Source organism: Branchiostoma lanceolatum, chromosome 1 (assembly GCF_035083965.1).
Source record: "Branchiostoma lanceolatum isolate klBraLanc5 chromosome 1, klBraLanc5.hap2, whole genome shotgun sequence".
Lineage (NCBI taxonomy): Eukaryota > Metazoa > Chordata > Leptocardii > Amphioxiformes > Branchiostomatidae > Branchiostoma > Branchiostoma lanceolatum.
In genome coordinates, this window is record NC_089722.1 from 22993303 (window position 1) to 23005739 (window position 12437).

Below are 12437 nucleotides of genomic sequence, written 5' to 3' on the forward strand. Positions count from 1 at the left end.
GCTGTGTTCCAAACGCGTAAGGACCCAAGATCAGCCGTTCTGCTCGCGCTACATCAGGCGTCCTTAGTGTGATCCGCAGGCTTCACGTTTCTGTTTTCTACCACATTAAACCACTTATCCTACAGCTATGGACGTCTTGGACAGCTTAGACACAGACAACAGCTTCTCCCATCATATGGAGGAATGGGACTCTATAACAGAGGAATACAAACAACTGGAGGTAGGTCTATCTGTGCGTGACGACGTCAAACTTCGACTTCGCCATAACTTCTGCCCTTATGATTATAGCTAGCTAGTACAGACAATATACCGAAGGGGACCTACATTTTCTGTTTAATTAAGAGGATGTTGAAAATGGATTCGCAAACGCGACCCTCAAAAAGCCCATTGTTTAAACGAATGTTTATCCGTTCCAGATGTAAACCGAATACTGTAGCTAAAACTGCTTTTTTTATAGTACGTGGTCCTTGACATGTAACAAGTTGATCTACAACATGTAGTTCTTTTCACAACGTGATCACCACCTGTGTCTTCTATGTGATACCTTTGCTTGCCGCAAATATACAAATGTAACTGCCTCCTTTGTCAGTACTGGACAACCAGTACGGAAGTGGTCGTCAGAACAGGAGCTCCAGTACTGAGACTTTCTCAGTACTGGACTTCCTGTACTGGGCTGAGCTTCAGTACTGGGAACCCTCCTGTCAGGACTGGAAACCAAGTGCTGAGACTCTAACGACCGTCTAACGTTATTTTCAGGGCTGCATCTCTTCGATGCTTTTTCCCCACTTCAAAGCTATTGTTTGGAAGACGTTCGAATGAAGAAAGAAAAAATACAGTATCACATTCCGTTACGTTTCAACAACGACAACATATCCTTGTGGCTTGTGCCTTTATCGGGAGAAAACGTACACTGAAATAATAATGTACTTTATATTTAAATACCTACCAAAATCTATGTCCATAACCAAGGAGCTCCTTGCCATAACCAAGGCACAAAGCAGTGCTACCTAAACGTTAGTATGTACAAGCATTGAAATGTACAGACAACTAAATCCAAAACTGTCCAGTCGGTCCAAACAATGCATCATCCCAGTACGGTATAGAACGTGAGTACAGGATGCCCAGTTCCGAAATAATTTGAGGTCTCGGCTTCCAGTACTGAAGTCTCACTATTTACTGGTAAATCCAGTACGGAACCCGTTACATCCGTAAATCGGCACTCGGTTATCCAGTGCTGAATGACCTCCGCACTGGGTAACCAGTACCGAATGACCGTTGACCTAGCCGGAACGCAAATCCGTACTGGAACCCGAGTACCGAGAGGCGTTCAGCTCTGGAACCCGAGTACCGAAACAAATTCAGTTCAGGACGTCCAGTGCTGACGAAGCTTCGGTACTGGAATAAAGCCGTTCCGTACTGGAATTCTTGTACGGAACTTCCTTCCGTACTGGGGGCCGAGTATCGGCGCTATTTTCTCCACGGTTTCCGTACTGGGCGCCCAGTAAGGAGCCGGTTACATCTGTATATTTGCTTGCTTGCCCCTGAGTTGCATCACTCGCACCTAAGCCCTGTATTGTGGGTGTGTGGAGATTAAAAAGTGTCTGTGTGTATCATCTGATGATGCAACATCCTGTAGTGTTCTTACAAGATTATCCAGTTGTGCAGCATTCTCAGACTTTCTGTCTGCCAACATTATGCAAATTTCCTGGCTAGTTGATAAACTAAGACAGACAAAATAGGAAATGGAAATCGAAAAAAAACCTGTGTGGTTATCCACTGATAGTGATACATACTCAAAATGACCAGTTACCAGATAATCTCCAAGCAGATGTAAAACTACAAGGTGACCTTGATATTGTCACCATACATTATATAACCTTACACAGACTACAGTCAACATACATGTAAGTCACCATAAAATGTGTGGATGTATGCAGAAACCCAGAATATTCTCTTTCTCCTTGGTCACACACTGTAAATAATCCTACATATCTTTTCCTCCTCCAGATTACAGTTCAAGGGCTTTAGCATTTTGGGAATTGGCTGCAAACAATGGAGTTAATTCCAAGAATGTGAGGCCGAGAGTTATTCAAACATGCTATTTACCAGTAGCCTGGTTGCCAGTCTAGTTAGGTTTACGAGTACCTCCAAATTAATAGTGTGATTCCTCCATCTGAAGGTTTAACAGAGGTAAACCTAACCAGTACAGCACCCAGCCTAATTACATAGGTCATGAGGTCTGATATCTTGTCAAACCTCTGTTCTGGCTGCTGTTTTTGATGATCCTAATGGTGCCTCCGAGTGATGTATCATACAGTCGGATAACATGACAAGATAACGGCCCTATCTTCTCTCTCAGAGATTACCTGCTTGATCACCTGGAATTGGACAGGATTATCTGTAAGCTTGTACATAAGCCTGCTACTTTCTTATTCACCCAAAGCAGCTGATGCCTGATGCTGATGGTCTGTAGTTATTCCAAACAGAAAAGGTCTGATTTTATATGTAAGCAAGGACAATTAGGACATTATTATATAATGTCCTTGATGTAAGCAAGGAGGTTTAAACCTCCTTGATGTATTAAAGGTGGCACAATCATGAAATGAGTATTTTATTTTAGCCTACATCAGCAGTGGAATTGTACTTTTGTACAAAAGGTTCCCCTGGATAACAAATCTTTTGTCCCTGGTAACATTTAGCCTCCTTCGCAGACTTCCTAGAACGGCGGCATATACAGTATATTGGGAGGGGGGGGGACACACAAGGGAGTTATGTAGCCGAGGGAGTTGTGTAGCCGAGGGGTGACCGCCGCCGATAGGACGGCGGTCACCCCTCGGCTACACAACTCCCTCGGCTACATAACTCCCTTGTGTGTGCCCCCCCCCTTCCCAATATACTGCATATGCCGCCGTTCTAGGAAGTCTGCGAAGGAGGCTAGGTAACATTGGCATTTGTCAGCTTCCATTGTAATCTGGATATCTAGACAGGCAAGTTTCTACTGATTGTTGTTTGTATTCAGAATGACCCAGTTTCATGATGTATACACCTCTGTCAGTCTGTGGTCTCAATCGGCCAACATAAACATGGTTATCTAAATACCTTTATCTATATTCCAACAGAACAATATTCTCGAAATGTGCACCAATTTCTGTACACTGTACAGTAAAACTTATAAGACAAATGCTCTAGAGTTTGTTGACCTTTACGTGATTATTTGTTCCGGCCTGATAAATCTGTCCTACATTTAGTGAAATGCTTTGTTGTTTCTCCTCTCCAAGTGGCAGGGCAATGCTAATTGACCCTCAGTTGGGAGCTACCAATTCCAATATTTGCAGTGTCCCTTTTTCTTTAAACAGCATCCACATCAAATCATCTTGATTAAGCGTTATTTATTGTTAGTTTCTGACTGAAAAGGTTGTAAATGTATGAACTGATTTGTCTCTCTTTGACAGGAGGAACATAAAGCGTACAAACAGAAGGTGGAAGAACTGAAGAACCTGCAGAACAAGCTGGGAACATCCATCAAGAAACAGAGGAAGGACCTCTTGCAGTTGTCAGAAAAACTGCAGGGGTAAGACATTTACTTCACCATGAACTCATTTGTAAACATTTCTACTGTTTCTACTGTATAGAATTTGACTGTGATAATGACAATAAATCATGTTTCTGTACAGCTCTTTGATAGTGCTTCTTTGCTATGAAATATGATTTTAATTGCTTATATGATGATCATTATTAGCTTGTTTGTTTTCTTGACATCATGTTTTATTTGACGCTATAGGTGCGATGTTCCACCTGAATACAGGAATAGAATGTCAGACATTACAGAGAAGGTGAAGGAACGGAGTGAGGTGTTCCGAGAGATTGAGGCTTTTCTACCAAAAGACAATGGGTGAGAGACCTTTGTTATCGTCCACTGCAGATATGTAATGTATCACTTTCAGAGAAAATAATTGTGTCCAATACTTGTGTATATGTACTACAGATACAAATACATTCAGCCGATTCAAAATAATTCAAAATACTACTATGAAAATACATGAGAACAGGTTTTTTTCTAGGAAAAAATTACAAGGGGGAGCATTGCGAGGGAGTGGAGCAACCAACCAGGGGAATGGTGTGTAAGGGGGCAAAATTACTGTCATACAATGATACAGGTCACCACAAGTGGCCTAGTAGCATCCCTGGTCAATCAGAATTTTATGCTTGTCAGAGGATCTGCTCCCCATGGTAACAGGGCACATGGTCAGGGCCAGTGTTTCCGCCAGACCAGGACTGAGAGGCCGTCCACTTGGGGAGGGCCCTACCCCGAAAATTAATTTACCATACCGCGAAAAATTAATTGACCAGGAAAAGTAACTGAATGTTGTGATCAGAAAAGACTTTGTTTATTTTGGTCTGACTCAGGGCATGGGGCACAATATTTCTGTGACACTGTGCTGTATTGTATTGACCATGTGTACCCTACTTACTGTTGCCAAAATTCCTCCCCAAACACAGCATCTTCCTGAACACAACCCTGGGACGCATCAATGTCACCATGTTCAGCAAGTCTGCCAAGTAAGTACTCAGACATGTTAGTGCAAACTTTCAGGAAACAGACCAGCATCTTTGTTTAAGTTTTGTCTACTCCGTTAGAGGGATACTGCAGGCAAAGTGGACTAAACCTGAACAAGATTATGGTGCTCAGACCATGGATATGGATCCTTTTCTAATCACCATTTGTTAAGTCAACAATAAACCACTGTCATGTTAATGGTACATATGTACAGTCAAACCTGCCCAAGGCGACCACCCGGCGGACCGAGCAAAAACGGTCGCGATGGACAGGTGGTCGCCATGAAGAGGATTCCACTCACATGTTTCCAGGTCGAGGTTTTCAAATACAGTACGTAAATGGATGGAATATTATGTGAATTTAGACAGCATCAGCCCCACCAGGTTCAATTTCTCATTGACAGGAAGAGGCTACAAAAATTACATTTTCCGTTATCGCTGTAATACATGTACACCGCTACATCGTGTACACATTTTCGTAATAATTTTGACTACAAAACAATGGTTGCCTCGATGATCTCGCAACACCATCCCGCATTCACACGTTACATTAAATTGTACACACACACACGCACATCATCGAAGTTTTTAGGCCTAAGACAAATCCCTAGAAAACACCTGCTGGCCCCAGCCTTTTTTGGGGCGCCGACCGCTGGATAAAAGGGTCAGAAAGTTTTCGATCTGACAACTAAAGATGAAACGGAACGGTGATTTCGTCGCGTCGCGCCGCGCCGCCAAGCTCTGTGCGACCGCATCAAAAGGTAAGTCAGTGTAGCAGAACGCCCAGCGTCCAATAAAGGTTTGTGAGATTCATGGAAATAAAAAGAAAAAAAGAATATTGATTTTCGTCAATAACTAGAGTATTCGTAAATGTTCATACACAAAAGCATCGTGTTTTAGAAAGATCAGCGGTACGCCAAATCCGGGCCATGCCAAATCCAAGATGGCGTCGGGACCGAGGAACAACATTTCTCGCCCGATGTTTTGCCCGCCGCCAAGTCATATTTCGGCGGAATTTAGTAAGACACAGACACATTTTTGTTGAAAATACAAGATATAGATACTAGTAGTAATTTCTGTGAAATCTGACTTTTTGACGCCATGCACTACGTATTCGTTTTGAAAATTGAGTTTAAACTGAACTGAGTTTGCGGTAAACTATAAGATTACGATAGGCACAACAACATCACAAACATTTGTCTTTACAGTGTTTATGAAGACAAATAAGGGGAACGTTTTATCAAAACACTTCATGGAGGAATCGATGCTATAACATTACTATTCCATATATTTTTTGTCCTTATTTTTTCCTTCAAAGTCTTGAAAACATTTCCGTGAAATCCGACAGCAAAATGATCCGATGTCACCACAAGCTTGAAAATTAGGCGGCCGCCATGGGCAGGGATTGTGCTCTGTGCGGTCCCAATTCGTGGCGGTCGCGGTCGCGTTGTGCAGGTGGTCGCCTTGGGCAGGCAGCTTAATGCCTGTGCCTATGGGGAAAATTTTCGGGACCGAGAAAAAGCGGTCGCCATGGCCAGGTGGTCGCGGTGAAAAGGTGGTCGCCTAGGCAGGTTTGACTGTACATTTATATGTCAAATAGCCATTCGCTAGTTGGATGACCCTGGCTGTTCATGCAGCGTGTTCATGCCAAACCAATAGATAAAATAACATGAATATGCAAATGCTGAGATGTAAAAGTATTTCTCCATATCCCTCACGTACACTCTAAAATGTGAGACTATATACTCGGATTTTGTATCATAGTTCAGATCGCCTAAACCAAGTTTCATGTTATCTCACTACTGAAAATATGTTGGTCTTCTGATATCAGTTTGTTTCCGTTTCAGGCACAAGTACAAGGAGGAGTATGAGAAGTTCAAGTTCGTGATGACAATCATCATGTTGTTCTTGTCGTTAACCTTGAGGTTCGTCCTGGAGTCCAGGTATGTAAAGTGAGGAGAACTTTCTTTCTTGTGTAACTGTATTTAGCTATTACCATTAACCTGAGGCTCAAAATGTAGGAACCAGCAATATCACTTTTTCTACCTGTTGAAATTTACATAAATGTAACTATACAAATTGCAAAAGTATTACTTTAGCACCAACAGTGCAATAAGTATAAAACAAACATTTGAGTACCACATGTTAAAGTCTCCCATAGATTAAGTTGCTGGAAAGTCATACACAGAAACTGCTCCAGAAACTTTGAAGAAAAAATACATTTTGCGTCCACAACTAACATAAACTGTCTGATGACTTGTGTACTTTTTTTTTCCTCAGAGTTGGTGATGCCATTTTCCACTTCCTGCTGGTGTGGTACTACTGTACACTGACCCTGAGGGAGAGCATCCTTATTGTCAATGGGTCCAGGTCAGTACGTGTCTTCATTTCTCTTAGACTTTTACTGAAAAGTATCCCATGGGAAAATAGCCAATATTATAGATGTCTTCACTGTACTGTCTGTAGTACAAAGCATAATTTGCTATGTAAATGCAGATAATATTCAAAAAGAGAAAGGCTGGTTTTGAAATGAAAATGTTGTACAATCGTTCCATGTTGCTTGTTGTAAATTGTTCATTGTTATGATTATGCAAGCAAAGAACAAAGATATGATTTATTTTCTGTGCAGAATCAAGGGCTGGTGGGTGGCCCATCACTACATCTCCACCTACCTGACTGGTGTGGGCCTTACCTGGCCTGACAGCACCACCTATCACCTCTTCAGAGACCAGTACATGAACTTCTCCATCTACTTAAGTACGTATTGATAAACATTTCCTGTCTTTCATTACCATGTGCTATTTCTACCGTAGGTTAAAGGCTACCTTGCTTAATAATAATTTCTCAGCAATTTGACAGTAAGCTGGGTTGATGTTGGAGAAAGATTAAGAGAACCGTCCCCTCCTTCTGTTCAGGTTTTGTACAGATCCTACAGTACTACTACCAGAGTGGGTGTTTGTACAGGCTGAGGGCACTAGGAGAGAGGCACAACATGGACATCACAGTGGGTAAGTACAAACTGTAATAAATGACACCAGCCCTGAGTTATTGCCAAAAATGTGCAGTAGAGATCCACCATGGAGCTCCAACTTCTAAATCTAAATTCTAATTTCCAATAAGCAAAAAGATGATACAGAAAAATATGCATTGCTACTGAAGTTTAGGTCCAAGTCACCAGATGCAACAATGTGGTACCATGGTATAAAGTGTATAGATGCTACATCAGCAAACCACTTTTTATCTTACCTAGAGGGTTTCCAGACCTGGATGTGGAGGGGTCTGAAGTTCATGCTTCCTTTTGTGTACCTAGGACATGTGAGTATGGCGACCTTTCACCTTATCACCTCTGACCCCATCCCATAATGCTAATGCTCAGTCATAGAAGATGTCTAACTAACTAAATGAATAAATAAATAGTACCAACTATATGGGAAAATAAAGTTGTGCCTGTACTCAAGAACTAAAAAAGTTGAGACCATCAAAAATACTATATAATTGACAAGATCAATCACTAAGTCTTGTTTGTTGTTGTGTTTTCAGTTCTTCCAGCTGTACAATGCCTACACTCTGTACCAGCTCTCCCTGATCCCAGAGTGTGAGGAATGGCAGGTAGGTGGTGTTTGAAATCATAAAACCTGCAATGTTCAAGCTAGCCACTAGGTGGCACTCGAGGATGACTTGCTGTCAATCTATATAGTACTGTATCAGACTGTGTACAACAAAGTAGGACAAAAGTCTGTCTGTATTTTTCTAATGCAGAATCTTTCTGGTTGGGGAAACTTGGGCAATATTGAACCAAATTCAGTTGTGGTTTAGAGACAGTGTCATTTTTAGCACAGTTAGGCAATAAAGACAAAGGAGTCTACAGTCCTCCGACAACTGTTTTTGACACCACTGAGTTAGGGAACATTGGTCTTCCCCGCTACCTGGCTAGACTCCAGTCCAGTGTTCTCGCCAGCCTGAAATCTTTACCCGTCATTTCAATTTTCCTGTCGGGAAGAACATATCGAGCGCCGAAGGCGCGAGGCGTCGCGCCTGAAGGAGTGACCATCCTAGGGGGGTCCGGGGGTATTCTCCCCCGGAAAATTTTGGAATCTAGACCCTCTGAAACGCTATTTCCTGCATTTTGAGGGGCAAATTTCTTGGTAGAATAAGCTTAGTTTAATGACATCTCTTTCGGTGAAAAATTACACAAGGGTTTCAGGCTTAATTTTGGGGGGAGGCGTGCCGTCGATCATCGCGGTAAGATCGAATGTTCACACACAAGCTACATTTCTATGTTGTATACAATCGGCAAAGAAAAGGAAATCAAGCACAACAAAACTTTATTACGTATCTACGTCCTACAAAAAATACACACAGAATAAGTCGGCAAAATTAAAATTTTTCAGCACTCAATGTCCCGTATGCTCCCTGTATTTATTGAACATAATGAGAAATTTGACACCCTACTTTGAGAAAGAACGCCATAAAGACGTCCATTTTTTTCTCCCATGTTTTCCACGGTTAATTTCTCCGGTAACTGCACTGAATGTCTTCAAAAGTTGTCGATTCAGGCCTTCAAACAGCCGCTTCGTCGTGCGATCCTTGCGATCCCCGCCATTCCTCTAACATCTCGCAAATTCACGCTTAGCTGAAATCACGCGAGTAGCGAGACTCGCATGTCATTGGTCGGTATTTCTTGACGCGACGGAGACGACGCACTGTGATTGGTGGAATAGAATATCTGACGCCTGTTTACCATTTCTTACGGGAAGAAAGCGCATTCAACTCAGCCGCCGCGGCTTGAAACTTTAATAATGTTTTACAGATTACAGAAAGCCTGATAGCTATAGGAATATTTCTGAATTTTTAGGCTTCTTTGATAACAATAACTGACGGTGAACCGAGAGGGACAAAACAGAAATAAACGTCAGCCCGATGCGACCAGCCAAAACTGTGGGGAGGGCGGCGCATGACGCCGAGTTTTCGGCGGCCACCAAATACTAGTATCCACCACGGCGCTCTTTGTGTGGCTGGGGTTGTCGCCGGCGGGCATTAGAAATGATCTAGATCGCCCTCGTCGCGATTTTCCGGTGATCCTCTGGAGTTTTTGCAAATTCTAAACTCTGTCTAAATATCTTTACACACCTATTTTTGGCCATTAAAAATGACGGGTTGGGCAAAAATTTTGTCCGTCATGAGCGACAAAAACCCGTCAAATGACGGGAGGACGGGCGCTGGCGAGAACACTGCTCCAGTCTGTTGCTGATACTCCATAGTTAGGCAAGAACATCCACCTACTTCTTACTAAAACCTTGCCATTTCTACCCCCCCCCCTTCAGGTTCTCATGATGAGTGCCACCTTTTTCGTCTTGTTCCTGGGAAATTCTATCAGCACATGGGGCACGGTCGTGAACAAGCTCGGCGACAAGAGCCAGGCACAGCGCCTCAGGCGCCAGAGCCTGTACCAGCTGGAAAAGTGCAAGAAACCTGGTGGACTACACCATCACAGAGACTAGATTAGCCAACCACAGCCCACTCAGAGACTAGATCAACCAACCACAGCCCACTCAGAGACTAGATCAACCAACCAACCAACCACAGCCCACTCAGAGACTAGATCAACCAACCACAGCCCACTCAGAGACTAGGTCAGCCAACCACAGCCCACACAGAGACTAGATCAACCAACCAACCACAGCCCAGAGACTAGATCAGCCAACCACAGTCAGCCCACAGGCTAGATCAACCAACCACAGCCCACACAGAGACTAAATCAGCCAACCACGGTCAGCCCACAGGCTAGATCAACCAACCACAGCCATCACAGAGACTAGATCAACCAACCATAGTCAGCACATAGACTGGATCAACCAATCACAATTTTTTGTTTGTTTTGTAGACAAAGTTATTTCTTAATGACCTGCACCAGATCACTGCTTAGTTTCTATCAGCCTTGCCAATGTATATCTAGTACTAGGATATGTATATGCCATATCCAGCAGTTGTTTTGAGAAAGCATATGCTGTACCAAATTCTTTTGCATTGTATACCAAGCAATATGTGTAACTTGAAAACAAATTGATAGCCAGTTCATTGCAAAAATTGAATGATTGAGATTTTCTTGTATAAATCAACTCCTGTCACATTGTTGCAAAACTGCATATGATCTGTGTGCATGCACAACATTTTGCAAGTGCACAGGCTGCTGCGACTTGTTATTTTCCCATACCGCCAGCAGTAAAGAATTTTATTGCCATTGTAAATTAAAACTACATTAGCATACATGTAAGGTCATATTGACAAATGTGATGATAACATTCCTATCGGACAAGGAGGCCCACAAAAAAGGACAATTCACCACAGCAATCTTTTTAGCTGAATTTAATATGTAGAAAATAATTTATGGTTCAAGTTGTTTATTATAATAAATATGCTAACAAGGAGATTGCAACTGTTATAACTAAAAAGCCATGATATAATATATTTAATCTTATGTACCAGGTGTATCTTCCAGATGATAAAGGAAGTAAAGAAAGATGCAAGCATTTTCATGTTGTCTACGTTTATACACTCACATATGAAATTTAACCTGTACCCTTTGACCCATGACCTATATCATGACACCAGCAGGTTGCAGCTGAGAAACTGCAGTTTTCAAATCATAGATGCTCCACAAAAGACAGCAAAAGTACCATCATTTCAGAATCTCATTGATAATGGTATAAAGACAAGAATACTGGGAGCATGCAAAACAAAATGAGAATACATGTATTATGAACAAGAACGCTGCAACCAATGTTACATGGCACTGTGAAACTCGAGAAAACATCCCTGTGGCCTGCACAGTTCACATACACAGTGGCCACGTATCATTGAAATAAAGTGCATTCATAGTTGCAATACTGAAAATAAATTCAGAAAGAATCACATTATCAACACAAGTATGATGTAGTTTGAGCTAGTACATGATAACTTGTTGGTACAGAATCTTCAAATGTCATATTAAGACATCAGATGGAATTTCTGTACAGACATTTCAAATAACATGGTAAACTGTAAAAAGTATAGGAATTGTGTTTTCCGGTTGTTAAGTTCACCAACATAGGATTGCTATGGAACTCATAATCAACCCACCTATATTTCATGGAGGTTTTTTTTAACCATTGTACGTATGTACAGGAAAACACAACCAACTGTTCTATATGTAAAATGTTTGCATTTTCTTTGATACGCCTCACATTTGGGAGTGTCCCTGTGGTGTAGTGGTCTGCGCTTCTGGTACTTGCCACATCTGGTTCAAATTACTTGGACCAGAAGGCCCGGGTTCAAGCCCTGGGTTAGGACGCTTCTGGACAAGAGGCGCATTGAGTCATACCAAAGACTTTATAAAAATGGTACATACTTCTTAAACAGTATGGAAGTTAAACACACTTCACTGCCAGTGGACTAGCCCCCTGCTACAGTGATTGCACTACAGTGTGGCCCAGGGCTATGAAACGGGGATGGGCACCGCCCTATACATCAATTATGGTGTGGGAGGATTTTAACTTTAACGCCTCACATTTACTCATTATTGCCATCATCAATCTTTTTTCACATCATATCATATCTAACTACATTATATTGACATAAGTTCTATCTGAGACAACATGACAATCTTAAAAACACATAACATTAAGCCGACACATTAAAGTAAAGTACAGTTGATTTTTCTGTGTCTTCTGGTCTGTACATTTGCTGCTGTCTTTGCCGCCGTCATGAACACGTGATCTAAGTTCTCGCCATATCTCGCGGAGCATTCCATGTAACCACGTGCCCTGATCCTCTTTGCCAAGGCCATTCCCTTTAAAATACAAAAACAACGAGTTAGAAAGATCTAAAGGTTATAAAAGACT

General features: G+C 42.0%; 2 protein-coding genes across 3 annotated transcripts in view; one reads left to right on the forward strand and one right to left on the reverse strand.

The window, feature by feature from the left end:
* On the forward strand, positions 1–11089 carry LOC136442214 (ion channel TACAN-like). Of its 2 annotated transcripts, none has more exons than XM_066438970.1 (11): positions 1–220; positions 3453–3571; positions 3782–3892; positions 4501–4560; positions 6405–6509; positions 6838–6927; positions 7187–7314; positions 7473–7565; positions 7808–7872; positions 8098–8166; positions 9882–11089. In XM_066438970.1, the coding sequence occupies exons 1-11, from the start codon at positions 128–130 to the stop codon at positions 10056–10058; spliced, it is 1110 nt and encodes a 369-aa protein (XP_066295067.1). In that variant the 5' UTR covers positions 1–127; the 3' UTR covers positions 10059–11089. The 2 variants fall into 2 exon arrangements, with proteins under 2 accessions (XP_066295067.1, XP_066295074.1); XM_066438977.1 differs by having other exon boundaries at positions 6405–6500.
* LOC136442239 (ras-like GTP-binding protein Rho1) overlaps positions 10909–12437 on the reverse strand; it is a 25597-nt gene continuing 24068 nt past the window's right edge. The window contains exon 5 of the mRNA XM_066439000.1: positions 10909–12385. Coding sequence (XP_066295097.1) covers positions 12230–12385 — 156 coding nt within the window. The 3' untranslated portion in view covers positions 10909–12229. The remainder of the gene's footprint in view (positions 12386–12437) is intronic.

Bases quoted from the DNA above. Each gene is read 5' to 3' on its own strand.
- LOC136442214 (XM_066438970.1), top strand. From the start codon at position 128: ATGGACGTCTTGGACAGCTTAGACACAGACAACAGCTTCTCCCATCAT. The intron at 6,928-7,186 runs GTCAGTACGTGT...TTTTCTGTGCAG, and splicing joins CTTATTGTCAATGGGTCCAG to AATCAAGGGCTGGTGGGTGG. The intron at 7,873-8,097 runs GTGAGTATGGCG...TTGTGTTTTCAG, and splicing joins CTTTTGTGTACCTAGGACAT to TTCTTCCAGCTGTACAATGC.